At 34.6% G+C, this 17,785-nt stretch overlaps 1 protein-coding gene across 2 annotated transcripts in view; it reads left to right on the top strand.

Annotated features, from left to right (window-relative positions):
- LOC131034229 (histone-lysine N-methyltransferase CLF) overlaps positions 1-12,707 on the top strand; it is a 147,243-nt gene extending 134,536 nt beyond the window's left edge. For both annotated transcript variants that reach the window (XM_057965635.2, XM_057965633.2), the window contains 4 exons: positions 11,319-11,366; positions 11,460-11,588; positions 11,794-11,871; positions 11,982-12,707. In XM_057965635.2, the coding sequence (XP_057821618.2) occupies positions 11,319-11,366; positions 11,460-11,588; positions 11,794-11,871; positions 11,982-12,173 (447 nt within the window). In that variant the 3' untranslated portion in view covers positions 12,174-12,707. The remainder of the gene's footprint in view (positions 1-11,318; positions 11,367-11,459; positions 11,589-11,793; positions 11,872-11,981) is intronic.
- The last annotated feature ends 5,078 nt before the right edge of the window (positions 12,708-17,785 follow it).

Genomic DNA, 17,785 nt, shown 5'->3' with positions numbered 1-17,785 from the left:
GTCTACCATAGGTAGGAAGATTTGGCCCAAAAGAAATTACAAAACCTTTAGAGATGTTGATATTTGGTAGGCAATCTTTTGCAAAAATTAGGATCTCCATAACTGAGATGTTAAGAATGTGGTCACTATAGCCACAAAAAAGAAGCGATTGCTAAGAATTGTAGGGAGGTTGTAAGACATCTCCTTAATGAAAGCGTTGTTACTAATTCTCTAAAACAGGTCATCAATGAGTGGGCACCTCCAATATTTAACTGCATTGAATTGAACTTTGATGGAGAAGCCAAACATAAAGAAGTGGCCATAGGGGAACAGCATCTTTAGAGATAATGGAAGGTCATCATTACTTATTTTGTGAGAATTATTGAGAAAACACCAATAATTTGGCTGTGTAGAGTGTTCTTGGAAGGTTGAAAGAGCTTTGTAAAATAACTTGTCCAATTTGGATATATACGAGGCTCTAAAAAAGTAAGTGAAATTGTCAAATAGGAAAGCTCGCTGCTCTGCTAATTGGTTTCTCTGGAGTATCATTGTGGATATTACACAATTGCTAATCAACATGTCTTAAGTCTAGTTTAGAGAAATGAGAGTCTCCAAGTGAGTCATGTTCAGTGAGTCTGGGTGGTTTGGACTTAGACTCGATCGAGTCTTTCCAAGACTTGGTGAGTTTGGGCCTAAGAGATTGCCATTTTTTTTTAAACTCACAAAATTTCAATGCTTTTTTTATTTATGACATGCCCCCATTATATACATGAAATAGAACATTAACTCCCCCTCTTTGTCTTCAAGTCAATCTCATTCTCTCCATTTAAATATACACATGAAATATAATATTTATGTATAAGAAACTTTAAGCTGTATTTCATGTATATATTAGTAGGATGTTTGACAGTGGTTTCAAATTTGTAGGAGGTATAATGCAAATTCTAGGCTTTTGAAGATCTTACAAATTTTCAGACTGTCAAATTTTAGTAATCAGCAAGCTCCTATCAACATTCTTTCACACTCTATCTCACTCTCTTTATCTCCCCTGAACTCTAGACCTAGCTCTCTCCCTATCACTCTTCATCTATCTCCTCTCTATTGTTGTGTTTTTTATGACACTATGCAACACAATAATTCTATCCTCTCTTGAACAAAGATCTCTCGGATGCTAAACTATGTGATCAAACGAGACAACTCCAAGGTTTCTACTGTCAGGTCTTGAGATGTGGATAAGCTCAATCGTTTGATGTGATATTGTTGGGTACACAAAGGGACTTACGTTTTGCTTGAACTTTGTTGGGACATGGGCTCTAACTGACTTGAAAAAAGGGCAAAAGGTTAAAGGGTTGAGAAAGACTACGCTACTTTAAAGTCGATGATGACGATGAATGTTACTTGGATAGACAAATTCCCTCAAATCGAATCTTGATTCGCCAAGATGACTACAACTACACAATACTGATGCAATCTTCTAAGGAAATGTAAGATTTTCACATTGCAAATACATCACTCAAATACCCAATGCTGGGGCAACGTTAACAAGTATCAACAATTGAATTTAGCATAATAATGAGGTTCGGGCTAACTTTACTTTGTGACATACTATCAGCAAATCAAAAAAAGTATGAACCAAGGAATTCATCATAATATCTTCAAAAGCATCCACCATAATCAATGAACTCTATCTAACTTTGAGAAGTAACAAGAAACCATGCAAAATGAAGAAACAACACAAAGACTCAACATAACTTCAATGAAATCAAGTATTTATTTCCACAAGCCTTGGCAACAATTTTTGGTTTCCTCCTCCGACTCTAATTCTAACTCCTAATTGCTTATGCTATCTAATTACTAACTATTGTCTAGCCACTTCTAACCTTTACAAATGAGAGGTTTGAGCCATATATAGAGCTCTCTTTACATTTCAATGGCTTTGATTGATTTTCCAATCAATGGTCAAGATTATACTATGAAACCCTAATTAGGGTTTGCTGCAACAAACTCCCTCTGGCCAATGAAATAATTATAATGATGTGCACACATGTCCTTTTTTGAATTCTATCCAATGATAGTTGAGGATAGGTACATAAAACAATATTTGATAAATTGCCATGTGTCAATTGACCATTATTTGAAAGAGTCGGGTACAATGTATCTAGACATTTTAACTTGGGGCCTTTTGATTGGTTGAATGAAAACTGGGATGCCACGTCAACTTGCCTTGTAGACTTGATTAGCTTGTCTTGCTCCATTGAAGCTTTCACCTTGGAGTACTAGCGATAATTCTTGGATTTTTGGAGGAAATTCAAGATTTTAAAACATCCTTTTGCCTTTGTTACTATCTTCCTCCAAGACTTGACATGTTGATCCTGCTCATTCGCATTTGTGATGTTGTCTTATTTGACTTTTCCCTTGAACTGATCCTTGAGTTCAAATTTGTTTGCCTTGGTGAAGTCCTTTTCATGTCTTGAGCTTTCACTTTGATCTTGTGCATCTTACATCCTTGTAGAGCTTTCATCTTCATCCATTTCCTTGTATGATCTTGCATGCTCCATACATCACATTGCTTGCATCCAACCTGAAAAAGACAGAGAATATTTAAACCTTGACTATGAATGAAACCTTAAGTAAGCAAAATGCAAGATAATTCACAAAGCTCGCTTCTTAAAACCCTTCAAAAATCTGGAAATTGTCCTCTCAAAACTTTTTGGAAATGATGTTCCAGATCTGAAAACACTTGAAAAGGTGAAGAGACACACTCAGATCTGCTTGTAAAACTCTGATTTATTCTTTCCAATTATGACATACTTTGCTCCAGATGTGATTTTAGCAAAATTCACTATTTCCTCTGTCCTTGGGTCTGAATTCCTTATGCTGGCTGTGGTGAATATCTTCTTCCTTTTTTGTGCGAACTTGTTTATATTTCTCTTGGATGTGAATTTGTCTTAAGCAGATTCAAATTTGATTTGTGATGGAGCGCTTCCCTTCATCATTATATATGTCTTCCATTCAATGATTGCACCTTTCATACACAGCCGACTTGCCTTGAGAAAACTTTTATGTTTGCTTGCTATTAAAATTTTCATTTGTTTAGCACTTAATAATTAAGCTGACATCCTCTCCTTCCATGCGATTTTACCAGCAAATAATAATTCTTTAATGTATATCATTTTAGGTTTTTGGAATTGTTATTGCAAGAGTGGGAATTCGATGAGTATTGGGATAGATCTTATCCCTATGGAATTCACACTATCCTTACTTCATTCCACCAAATGAAATGGTGGAAAATCGATTGGTATAGGGGCTATTTAGTCCCTATATTTATTTTTACTTTTGCCTTTGAGGAATTTGCACTATGAAAGATTGTATCACTTGTTTGGTCTTGAATACTCGTATCACTTTTATTCCAACATTTATCCCAACATTTGATGCAACCCCCCAAAGGTAGTTTGATTTTTACCTTTGAGTGGAGAATCGGACCTCATAGGGCTTAATTTGTCCTTATGAAATTCACTTTACCTTTACAACCTTATTTCCACATGGGAAATTCAACTTCATGAGGGAATTACTCTTATTCTACTTAACTTTTATTACCTCTTCACTTCGGAAATTAGACCCCTAAGTGGATTTTTTCTCTTTTGCACTTCATTTTACCTTGCACTCTTAGGGAAAAATATGATGGAATTGGTTTTACCTCACAAGGAATTTTTAGGGACTTAAAAAACATTTTGCTCAACTCTACTTGGGAAAATCGACCCTTTAAGTGGATTTTTTTCTTTGGAAAGTCAACCTCCAAGTGGATCTTTCCCTTTTCCTTACGCAGGGTTCACACTTGAAATATAAATTTCTACACTTCCTTGAGGAATTTCTTTCCATGGTACCTTTCCACTTTAATAACCTCTGATATTGGCATTTTCTAAAAAAAGAAACTTCTAAAACTAGAAACTTCTCCAATTGACCAATTAGTGCTAAAGATGACACTTTCAAAAAATAGAAAAGGCAAAAAAGCAACATTCTAAAAATAGAAAGTTCCCCGAAATCATCCCGAAAAGTGCCATTCTTCTCCATTAACGTGTTTGAACACATCTGTAGCATGAGAATATCCTTCCAACCATGCTAGCACGAACCTGAAGAACAACACTGGCTATAGTACTGTGAGGGTGACCTATTCATCCTTACTAGTCAAGACATTGAAATATTGTTTTGATGATATCTCTGAATCTGATGAAAACCCCAAAAACTCGACACTTTGCACAGGCAAAAGACGGGAGACTAAAACTAAGACACCCTCTCACAAGCAAAGGTTAAAACTAGAAAATTATTGCTAAGCTAAGGCAATGTAAGCAAAACATCTATCTAAAAAGCGAAGAAGTGGTGGGGTCCCCATTTGCGACGGGGGGATGTGTGATAACATCACGGCACTTTCTACCTCTCTCTCCTCTCCCCCAAGGACCTATCTATCCACCTCTGTCTCTCTTTGCCCCTTAGACTCGTATGAGGGGTGGTACCCTCAACCTCGTTTTGGTGTTGCTCCTAAACCCCCATCAAACAATTTGCCTAAGCAAGTAATAGGCCAATGATGAATCACGATCATAAAAATCTACATAATACATATCCTTTGTTTCAAATCTCTGCATATTCATTGTTAAAAATATATTATGGCTGTTACATCATCCATGACTGACCTTAGATGCCTTTGTAGGACGTAGGATCCTTTGAGCCATAGACTTCTAATTATTGTTTTGATGTTTTTTTGGAACTTCTGATGTCATGGATTTCATATTCCATTAATTTTGTATACATTTGACAATATTTTTATTGAAGTGTGCTATTTCCTTTAGCTACAATTTGCGTTTATACCTATGTGATTGATGTATACTTGTGTATGTGATCAAATTAGCTTCTATTTGATGATGTTATTGTGTCTTTAAGGTTTATTTAATAAAGGGTGTATGAAACAAGTTTTAAATCCTACAAAATCTCTAAATTTCTTGGGTTTTTGCACTGTGCTGATTTTTTTGCCAAGTCCGAGTCCGAGCCCCAAATATGCCTGCTGAGTGTGAGGTGAGTTCGAGTTTTGTAACTATGGTCTAGCTACCACATTTTATGATTGGCAATACATTTACCAACTCCTTAGCTAATGATTGTTTCTAGTTCATGAAAGGGGAAGGGGCCTCAACAAAGGTAATCATAAGCCATCCACAATGACTCTTTTCTCCTAAAATTTTGAAAGAAGAAAGGGGCTATAAATCTGCCAGGCTATATGTTGTGATTATACTTGATATTGGGACATGGAGACCACCCTTGGTGCTATATTAATGCACCATACTCAACCTTACGTAATAGCTTATAAGGGCAGCATTCATGTCGCAGGTCCTGCAATTCACATGTAATAGGATTGAAGTGGCTTTTATGCTATGGTATTGGTTAACTCCTATTGGCCCATCAATTTGGGTCCAGTCTGGCTTGGACATTAGTTTGGATTTGGTCTGCTTTAGAGGTTTTCTAGGGTCTCGCCGGAGATTTGTAGGTCTGTTTGGGACAAACCCAGGTGTACCCATAGTGAATTTGGTGGAGAGGGATGCGCAAGTGACAAATTTTGATGTTTTCTAACTTTTTTGACTTGTGTCTCCAAAATCCAAAAATGCCGCCTCCAAACCCTACAACATGAATTCTCATGAATTTTAAAGACAAAAACAAAGTCATTTCTCTTGAATGCAAAAAAAATTTATTTGTCTTATTGTGAATGCAAAATGATGTGCGAATGAAGGTTGGCTTTCCTACTAGACCCCCACCAGGGGTGTTGCCCCTCGACTCTTCTAGCACATTGCCCCTCGGTTTTGATGCATTGAATGGGTACATGTCCAAAGCAAGAAAGGCTAAGATTGAATGTTCTGAAGGCTGCACATGTGATTGGGGTGAAATCCTTTGTGAATTCTAGTGTTATGTGGGTTATTCATGAGGATGTAAGTCAGGAGGGAGGCATTCAAATGCAGTTGGACAATATATGGAAATTTACAAAGGGCATAACTACCCACAGGCAGAAGTAGGACAAGAGAATTAATGTAATTTGTTAAGCAAAGGTAGAAATGCTGGATTGTGAAGGTTTGGACTTGGAGGAGTTGATGAAAAATGGGAATAAAACTCTGAGCTAGCTAAGATTGTTAGTTTATAGGAGGAAGGAGAGTAAAAGCAGCATATACCTATTCATTTTGGTTATTTGCTGATTGGATCATCTATTAGATACAAATTACAAACAGTGAACTGATGGATGATAGTCGATCTTGTGTTTTGAGTGGACATAAGCAGCAACTCCATTGGAAGCAATTCGGACCATCATCGGAAGTACATGCATTTGTTTGATATTGGCTTCCAATACTATACTAGACACAGACTTTCATCGCTTTAGTATGTCATGATTATATTATATATTAGTTTTGCAGAAGATATCATATTTTTGTTTCTATCACAATTTCAAAATATATGTATGGGACAAGGCTTTTATTGTAGCTTCAATTTGCACTGAAAAACTATTATGAACTTTGATACTTATGTTTTTGTTGTATAAAAAGGGGAAATGATCCAAAACCCCAACACCCTCACAGGCAATTGAAAGTTCAATCAGCAAACATTCACCAAACTCAAAATTACATGATAAAACAAGAAAATTCCTGTTTATCTAGCAGTGATAGGCTGCCAAAATTTCTTTGTTTTTCTTTTTTGCATAAAAGGAAAATTATATTAATGTGAGATTTTTTACGTGGGGGCAAATTTGAGATAACAAACAGCTAAAAGTGGCTATGGTACTCTTGAGATTTTATCTAGTAAGAGTAGTGTACCGAAAACTGTAGAACGGAGGAACACCTAAATACTACAAAACTGCTATTCAGTAGTCATGGATGACCTTATACATTCAGTAGTGTCAATATGTACTCTGAAAAAAGGACAAAAAAGGAGATCCTTCAAGAGGCAGAGCTTCTATTTATCCCTTGGACAATGATATCTGTGCAGGAAGTGGAAATAGCTTTTGTTTGGGACAACTTACCATGGGTTAATGGGCATAGAAGGCTGAGCAGGAGATGCTTGTCAATTTTCCTCACATGCACGCGGCATGTTTGAGCTCTCTCCACAATTATTGTGATGCTTTGGAAGGGTTAGAGTTTAGCCTATTCTTGGTTAATCTCTATAATCTGGTGAAGTGCAATCTTTGGCAGGTACTCAATGAGATCGTTCATTTTGTGTTTCCCTTTGCTTGGTCACAACATACCATTTGCACAATTTACAAATATGGGAATCGTACCAACCCAAGTAATTACGTGACTAATCATGATTGGGCATACATTTGCAAAACGCATGCCATGTTACTAGACATGCTACTTTTTGAATTGCTAAAGAATAGGAATTTGAGAGCTTGGTGGTAAGTTTGCTTCACAAGAAATTTCTACACTATTTACCACATTTTCACACTACAAGCCATCATGAAAGAGGTTTTTAAATCAATCTTTTGAAGTCTTTTTGTTGTTTTGTGGAATTTAAGGCCTTTGACTCTATTTCAAGGCATAAGTCGTTTTAAAACTTGATTGGTATTTTTTAGTCTCTCATTATGGCCATTACGTGTCTCTACAAGATAGTTGTAGGATGATTTCAAGCTCCTCATGGCCTCTATAAATTTGTCAAGAGTACCATTAGAGTCAAGTTGGGTTGTCTTGTTTTACCAACCCTCTTCAACATCTACATTGACAAGCTTGAGGATTTTCTTAAACAACATATTGATATAGATGATGGTTGCCTTCTTTATTCTATCTTGATAGATATATTGCCCGTTACAAATGATTTAGTCCTTATCTCTCTATCTCGGTGACTTGCAAAGATAGCTTGATGTTTTTGTTGAATTGTCGTCTACAATATTGTGTGGTCAACTTTAGCAAAACTAAGGTTATGGTCTTCGATACCACCAAGGATGCTCTTTGTAGAGTTAGTTTCTTCTACAAACTACACCCAATTGAGATCACCTTTCCTCAACTTATTTGAGAGTTAAGTTCATAGGCCCTATTTATTTCTTTGTTGCTTGCCTCTTAGTATGGTCTTTGCAAGGGATATACTCTTTGTTATGAAGCACTAATGCTTTTAGTTACATATTTGGGATGCCCTTTCAAAGATGTGCCTCCTTGAGTCAATGATAAGCTCATGGTATTTTACAATTAAGAGGTTTGGGGCCCTATCTTGGGGTCTAGTGACTAGGCTTGGGTTGAGACTTGTTCAGATGATTGTGCTTCAAAATATTACTTAGTGAAAAAATAGATGGTTCCCTATGTATTGTCTACGATGAATTTTTAATCCAAGCCCATCATTTGCAGATTCACTTGGTATATATACAAGCTTAAATCTGTAGGCGATTCTCCATCAATTGTGGAAGGTATCAACTTTCAACTCTTCATTCATTGGAGGGGATTGTTTCTTTTGGTCATAGTGGATGTTGGTGTTGGTTATTTGAGGTTACCTCGCTCTTCTAGTCTATCAACATTATTTTGGACAAGTTACCTCATTTCAAGTATGCCCTAGGTACCTATCATTATGTTCTTCCTATGAATGAGGTGCTCAATTGACTTGCAAAATACAACATTTATTGTTGCTATATCCAAGTCACTCACTCATTTGGACCTCCCCTTGGCAATTTCTCAATCTTGAGTTAGATTTCTATGTTCAACACTTGTTACAAGTTGTGGACAAGACTATTTGGCCCAACTATCTTTAGCATCATTAGTCTTGTCATTTGACTTTCCTTGGCTAGTTGAGAGTGTTCTTTCACCAATTACATGTTGAAACTAGTGACCATACTTTTCAAAAGTGAAGGGGTTTGTTCCTTCTGTTCTCTCCATTAGATGGAGATAGAGGAACATATAATTTTCAAGTTTCCTTCCTACTATGCAACATGTGGAAGATACCATTGCTTCTACAAAGATTATAGTGGTTTTGTATCCATTTTTTTCTACCACCTTAAAAAGAGATTCTTGCCCTTCTTATTTGTGAGGTTGCCATGTTCAAGCCTAGGATCCTATATGAAGGCCCAAGAGCTATCATAGTGGTTACTCTTCTTTCAACTTTTTATATACATTGGAGGCATTAAGCACCATTTATATACTATTGATTCATTCTTAGAGGGGAACATACTAGTGAGATATTTCTCTTCCTTGGAATCTGCAATTACTAGGGCTCCCAACACTACAATTCTCATACCAAGGGTTGCGATTCTATCTTCTCTTTGCATTGGGGGCCCTCTAACACTCATAGTGCATGTTTCATGGGCAAGCTCACATCGATAATTTTTCTCAACCTCTAAAAATTCTTGAAACTAGGGTAATAGGGGAGGTTCTTAGGGGAACCCATTACCACCTAGGATTGGTTAGCTTATTCCACTTATCCCTAGATTCTCCTTGATAATCATTCTTAAATCTTACGTTGGTACCCATAATGATTGATGGTAATGCCATTGGATCATCCTTTGACGTGTGTTGGTGTGCAAATATTTGATTGTATTTGCTTCATGGATCATCTAACATGTGTTAGAGTACAAATATTTGATTGTATCTGCCTCTTCCTTTGGTTGGCAACTTGGTTTTAAATATTAATCATGTTCACCACTTTGAGGGCACCTCTCCTCCCATATCTATTTTTGTGTGTACTTATTTTAATATTTTTGATTGTTGTGGATTCTATCTTGTTTGCTACTAGTGTAGGGCCCTTTGGACCTAGTACTTTGCTATTGTAAAAATTGTATCTTCTAGTTCCATTAAAGTATTCTTGATTCTTGTTTCTTTGTTTATTTGCTTTATTTTGTTTGCTACTAGTGTAGGGCCCTTTTGGACCTAGTACTTTGCCATTGTAAAAATTGTATCTTCTAGTTCCATTAACGTATTCTTGATTAGTCATTGACATTAATATAGTTTCTTTCTTTCTAGCAAGACTTCATTCATGAGGGGACTTTTGACATGCATTTGATGTATACTCCATCCAGCTAAATCAACGATTGAGATAACCAGCCAAAAAGGTCACCTCTTTCCAATGGGAGTAGAGGTTTTTTAATGGTCTACCCTTTCAAACATATCCTTTAGTGACAAGGCAAGCATCATACTTGTCCAAAGGACCATTTGATTTAAAGCGACCTTATGAATCCATTATCAATCAATGAATCTCTTCTCTTGGGGTATTTCAAACAACAATCAAAGCTTGAATTCTATGTTCAAGGTAGCCTCCCATGCAAGATTTGCTTTGACCTCATTGTATGTGCTAGCATCAAATACCTGTGAAACAGTTTAAGCAAACTATGCTTGTTCACCACCTTGCACCATTTGTTTCCCTATCTGGGTTAACATTACACTAGCTATGACAATTCATCCTTGTAGACATTTCATTTTCTAGCTCCCCTCTGAAGCATTGTTATCACTCTAAATTCATGAGATCCTTGTGGAACTCAACTCTAATGTTCTTCTATCTAAGCATTGTTTTATTTCAATAGCAAAACTTGACCAAGAATCATCAAAAATGCCAATACAATACTATTTATTACTTTAATATCACATGAGATTAAAGATGTCTTCTCATTTAAAACAGCTCTAGTTCTCTTTCAGCCAGAGTCAATGCAAAGCAACACAATCAAAACATGAAATTCACTTACCATTGGTCTCTTGCTTGACCATGCGGCACTCGTTAAGGACATAAAATGTTGTATTTACAATTTCCAGCCAATTTTGATGTGGCATATTCCAACAATGCACCATGCATTTGGCCATCTCCATGACCCTCCTATTCCTCCTTTCCATTAGTGTACAAAGCATTATGCTGTCTACGTACCTTATTCTTCTTTTAGAATTTTTTAAATTGGTTTAAGGCAAACTTATCTCCAATATCAGACTTAAGAGTCTGGATTTGGTTATATGTTTGTTTTTCTACTAAAGTTTTGAATGCTACAAAGTGAAACATTCCGAGTTGTTTTTCAGAAAATGCACCCACAATTTCTTGTTAAAGTCATCAACCGATAGCAAAAAGGACTTAGCCTCCAGACATGTGTGGCCTAGTCAATTTTAGATCGTAGTGTTTTTTTTCTTGATTAGAAAGTTCCTATTTGCTAGTCCATAAAGGTTACTTTCGTCTTTTCTTTATTTAAGATTTTACTTATATATGATGGTGAGACTTTTGACTTCTACATTAGTATTTAAAATTTCCTTGGTTGTCAGATTGTTTTCAGCTAATGCCAGGTTAAAGAATCTAGCAGAAGTCTGTGTGCACTGTTGATTTTAACTTATAGCTTTCAATTTTGAACAAAATTTGATGTACAGGTGCTACTTGGAAGGTCTGATGTTTCTGGATGGGGAGCCTTTTTGAAGGTGCCATTGAATTTATATTAATTGTGCTCATAAGTAGTCAATTATGTGCTAATTATATTTTAAACCCTTTTATTCCAACACCATATGTTTCAGAATTCTGTCAACAAACATGACTACCTTGGGGAGTATACTGGTGAGCTGATTTCACATCGAGAAGCAGACAAGCGAGGAAAGATTTATGATAGAGAAAACTCGTCCTTCCTTTTCAACCTGAATGATCAGGCAAGTTGTAGAGTTTTTGACTTAAGGGAGATATAATGCTCAAGTGCCTCAACTTGATAACAGATGACTAACCATAAGCTAGAAGTATATGTTCGTCTCTACCTTTATATTTATGATGTTGCTTACAATTTCAACTTTTATGCATTTGCTTTATCAATTCAAAATTTAAATAAATAATGTGGATAAACTATTTCGGAAATTTCAGTATGTTCTTGATGCATATCGTAAGGGAGATAAGTTGAAGTTTGCAAATCATTCTCCCACCCCAAATTGTTATGCAAAGGTATGTTGAACTGTATCTTGTTTGGGAATAGACCGTGCTAAATATTTTGAAGCTGGCTTGTTGACTGAGTTTTTGGCCTCTGGTTTGACCCCTAAGCAATTCTTTGGCAGGTGATTATGGTTGCTGGTGATCATAGAGTAGGTATATTTGCGAAGGAACGTATTCAAGGAGGCGAAGAGCTCTTTTATGATTACAGGTATGAGCCAGACAGGGCACCAGTGTGGGCAAGAAAACCAGAATGTCCAAATTCAAGAAGGGAAGAAACAACCACTTCTCATGGTAGGGCTAAAAAAGTAGCTTGAAATTTATTTTGAATGACAGTTATTCTTGGAACTAATTGTAGACAAGCATTAGAAGTTGCTGTTATTATTTCATTGGAAGGTGAAGTACCTTCTCTAATTGTAACATTGTTATTCTCTGAGGGGAAATCCTATTCCTATTTTGTAATCTAATTTGTAATCACATTGGGCCTGGATTTGGCGGTATTTTACAAAAGAAATGATAAGGGAGTGCAATGCACTGAAGATGGGCATTGTATAGTCTCTTTCGGGTAACTGATCTTATTTTACAGACTCACGTCTGCAAACAAAAAAAAAGTCACTCTATTTACCAAACAATGTCAGAAAATTTAAGATTATTGCAGAAGGTTGGGCACTTCCAGACGAGCTGTGGACCTTTGTCATTTAATCTCTGTGAATCCTTTCTTAGGCAGTTCAGGCATTTTTTTCCCCAAAGATTATTGGAGACCAACTTTTCTGGATCTTAAAGGAATAGATTTGACCTCCTGCTGAATAAACTTCTTTGTAGCTACTCCATTTATTAAATGAACATTTTCATGATATGGATTACTCTACAGTTTTGAGGTTGTGGAAATTGAGATGGATTTTCAGATGATTCATATAAGTTTGCCCTCTGTAATCTTGGACCATGCATTGTCAAGTTTATACTTATTGTATGAATTGTACTTAATGTTCTCGTTTAACCTTGGATTGTGTAAAATGCTTATGCCTAGGGGCTTTGATTTATATGGGTTCTGTTATGTTTCTTAATTGCCTAGACATGGTGTGAAATCTCAAAGTGTATGTCTAATGCCCTTTGTATCATAGTTCAACTGAACTGTTGTTTTCTGCAGCTAAAATTAAGTGCTCTAAAAATATAATTTACATGAAGTTGCTAACGACAGCTATGCATGAAATCTCTTATATATTTAGTATTCCTCAATGTGTCTAAGACCTCTATTTATACAGGCTATTGTAATGAATTGTTCATCTCTGATCTCTCCATGATCCTTGATCACATGATCAAGAAGCTTTTTTGTGTATTCAATCTGATAACAGTTTGTGTTATTGCTGTGATACCAATTGAAGAATTTAAAGATTTTTTTTCAACAGATTCAGGGTGTTCTTTTAACTAGTTGAATTAATGGACACAAACATTGCCCTAATATTTCAATTTCCTTGAAATCTTTATTTGGCTATGATTAAAATCTTGAGCTCTTTTCCAAAACGCCCTGGTATGCAATATGTGCTACTGATGTTTTCTGCTTGGACCGAGGTGGAATAGCTTCTGAAAATAGTGTAACAATACTGCTAGGAATACTATACTAAGTAGCAATACTGAAAATTGCTTAAACAAACATTAGCATACAGGTTATTTTTTAGCAGTTGTGGAGGCAAATGCTATTGTTACTAGAGCATTGGGAGCTTATCTACAAAAATCTCTAAATAAAAATTATCAGACAAGCTTGATTGAAATAACGATGCACCCACAACCTCATTGTTTTAAGAATAGAAATTGCAACTCGTGTAAAAAATTCGAGTTGACTAAACAAATCAGGCCTTTAAATTAATAATCGATTTGTTTAACAGTTCAAGTTTCGTTTATACAATTAAGGGTTGTATTTGACATGACAATGGTTACACGGCAAGTTGTCCGTTGTCACCCATCATTTTAAGCATTTCTGCATTAATGTTACCCCAAGGAAAGTAAATAGATATACAGTACGAAAGGAAATACATTTGTAACATGGTTTTAATTGGAGCAAAGGAAATAATTTTAATAAAAGAAAAAACAAAGGCAATATACTAAAGGCATCAGCTTTTCAGAGTCTAATTTTGTATTTTTAGAAGGCTTTTGGATTTGACTGAAGTTTTTTCGTTTCTTTATATAATATAGTTTTTTTTAGTAAATGGATATTTTGAAGCAAAGTGTTAATTGAAGAAAAAGATTATGTGAGCAAATGGGTTAAATTGAAACCAAGTTTTAGTAAAAGGAGAAGGAATTAGTTTCAATAAGAGTAATTTGTTAAAAACTTTCTCACTCACAAGCTATGAAACAACAGGGAGAATCTTTAGTTTCTACCAATTTAAGTAAGGTAACACACTCATATATTAAGCTTGACTATAGTATTTCACTGCAAAATTGGCAGTAATTATAAATTAAAAATAAAGTGATTTTTGAGTTTTACACTTAAATTTTTTAAAATCACAAAAAAATGAATTAATTTTCAAGTAGAAAAAATTATATGTACATAACTAAGGAAAATTCAGCAAATCTTAAGTGTTGGCTTCAAAGCCTTAACATAATTTTTTAGTTAGAATGAGTAATGAACAAGCTAATAATGTTATTAGACTGACATGAATTGCAAGTGAGTCAAATAAACAATTGGTTAATTGTCGTTTAGAGTTGCACAATACAATAAAAAATACAAAGAATGTTGAAAAATTATGAAAACATGCAATTTATATTATCTGCAAAACAAAAAATTATGCAGTCTAAATCATTTGCAGAAAAAAAGTGTATTTTATGAGCCACTCCAAAATTGTATTGAACTCACCATGTGCTCCCTAGATTTGTAAATATTTAGCCTACTTGTAGAGATTTTGTGGTACAATCTGTTCTCCTTTTCAATAAGACCAAACATGCATATGAACCACTTTGTTTTCTCTCATAACTCCAACTTGTGCTTTTTTATCTACAACACTAAAATGATTTTATATTGACAACAACTTGATTTGACACATGCAAGAACTTTAATAAGGGTACAAATTTATAATGTTATCAAACTATTTGTAATTAAATGCATGTAATAACTATGGCATCTCAAGTGCCTTACCACATTTCTTCTCCTTTGCTCTCCTCGTCATTCTTCACTCTTATCTTCCTTACCAATTTGTGTTACTTTAACTCTTACCTTAAATTTTAGCTGCTAAGTGTCATTACATGATGAGGAATTCGCCACTATTCTCTTCCTCTTTCCTCTACCTTTTCTCCACTCTTATCTTGCTTCTCTATTTATGTTGTTTGCCTTCCTACACTTGTCATATAGCTTCAAAACATCATTGTGTGAGGGCTACATATTTTATCGATTGGTGTACACAAGGTACTCATATTTTACCATGTTTGTAGCCCATGTTCATGTGTTTCAACATCATCAAAAGATATTAAGATGCATTTGCTTATTCAATTGACGATGGCAACCAACTTCAAAATTTTGCTTCAAGTAATAGTTTCTACGAGGACCTAAATGACAACATTTTCAAATGTCTGATATCCTTTTGATCAAATACAAGATGTGGATTTAGGCCTCAAGGACGAGTTTTCCCATTGCTACTAACAATAGAGTCTATATCAGTTTAATAACTATTGTTGATGTTCCCAACAATCTTGGATTTTTGCTTATCATGACTTGGGTTAATTACATCACAACTAATTTATTTAATAGATATGATTTGTTAAATAATTATTTTGGTTAAATATTTGTTTATACCATATTTCTTGAAGCTTTAACTTATCTTGCAAACTATTTTCAAAAGTAATTGATTGTGTAGGGCCAAACTTTGGCAAACACAAGATCATATGAAATTATATTTGATTCTTTGTATCACTAAAAACTTGAGATACTATTATAGAAATTATATTGGATCTCTTGAATCTATTGCACAAATGGGAAATAATATTAAAGAGAACTATACACCAAAATAGAGGGAATAATTTCTACTTGCAATGGAAAAACCCTTATTCATTGGCATTTAGTTTCTAAGACATTTATAATCACACAATCATTGGATCATATTGAATTCTCTACACCATATCTTTGAAAATATCCCTATTTAAACATTAAGTATGGTAGATGCTTTAACTTTTATTTATCAATATAGTTTCTTAAATAGTAACAAAAAAAAGGCAAATGTTGAGCACAAATTTGGTTGTTGGAAATGAAGTGCATATACCAATAACAATACATATTTTAAGTTGCTTTTGGGTTGATTCTAGAAACATTAAATCAATCCAATCTTTTAAAATATACATCAACTAAATTTTGAAATAATTTTGACATGCTTATTGATTAGTGATTTAATCCATGATAAATGTTGCATATCAAGACATAAACCATTTTGGAACAATTAATTCTTGTAGTTAAATTAATTGAATCTTATCAATTTTTTTGTGTATTCGGTTAAAAAAATTGTAACCTATTCCCATCAAGTTTCTTATTATTTTTCCAGCCCATTACATGTCCTTCACTTGGCCTTTCATGCAATTCTTGAGATACTATTCTATATACAATTTCCACACTGCATAAAAATGTCTACATCAAAATGCTTACAATGTTATTTTTGCAATATAGAATTGATGTTTTCTTACCTTCACCATCATGCTTTAGCAAATACTCTTAGTCTTAGCCATAGGAGGGGATTTTATGTTGTTGAAAACCTCCAAGATACTTGGCAATGGCATTCCTTTATCCACCTCCATCTAGATCAGTTTCATCCTAAATTCAAAAATAGATTATGCAAAAAATTATCTCTGCATTTGCCAATAAAACTTGCATTTGATGTAAGGCTTGCCCTCATAACAAATTGGATAGAATTAAGAGTTAATTAACTTCGTACTCATAAAGTGGGGCATTCATGCTCCTTCAACTTTGAAAGATGATTGAGGTAGAGAGATGCTTTATTTCTTTTTGATGCTTTCTTGCTTAGTCTCTATGAGTTCTACTTCCATCACCCTTGCACTTTGAGCTTCTCTGTAGACAACCCAAGTTCACCAACAATTGTATCTTTTAACTTCCCCATCTTGCCAAGCCTCACCTAGATTGAGATGCTTGCAACATTCACCTCAAACTTCATACATCTTGCTTTTGAATATTTATGTTCTTGAGTCACAATAAGTTGTCTTCACCTCTTGTCGTAATTAACCTAGTCAATCACACCAACTAAAACCTATTCCCTACAATCCATGGCACAAGAAACATAAATGTCTTTCATACCAACATGGTCTAAAATTAGTTAAGTTATAACAAAATCTAAAATTTAGATACAAATATCATATATTTGAATATTACCATTATACAAAATAATGCCCAATTTTCTTCTTGAATATAATTACAAATCAGTATGATATACACAATGTCCATATAATTGTTTATCATTGATCTAGTTTGGGATGTCTCTTTGGCACCTCCATGGATATTTGTTAAAATTGTATATTAAATGGATATATAAATGGAACTTTAAATCTCAAGAGCCATACATTTCTAGGAGTCAAAATCATGACACCATACGATAACAACTACCAAACTAAAGCTACCAGTAATACAATAAATAAAATAAAATAAAAATGTTTTCAGGGGATGAAAGAAATGATTTACTTGGAGGCATTCCAACTTTGTACTAGTGTAATATACTTACTGTGTGTTTTCCTATCAAAAAAGTAATATGCATATCTATAACTAGTTCTTGTCGTTGGTAATTGCTAGACAACAATTCAGTGTAATTAACTTTAATCCATCGGATTGTTATCCAGGGTAAGATAGAAATATTCTTACCTTATCAATGCAGTGACAACAAAACAATATAAAATATCAATGCATGTTCATGTAACGGGATCATGAGTGATATCAAACTATACA

Source organism: Cryptomeria japonica, chromosome 3, assembly GCF_030272615.1.
Source record: "Cryptomeria japonica chromosome 3, Sugi_1.0, whole genome shotgun sequence".
NCBI classification, from domain to species: domain Eukaryota; kingdom Viridiplantae; phylum Streptophyta; class Pinopsida; order Cupressales; family Cupressaceae; genus Cryptomeria; species Cryptomeria japonica.
The sequence above is the reverse complement of the archived record's forward strand: the minus strand, read 5'-3'. Positions and strand labels throughout refer to the sequence as shown.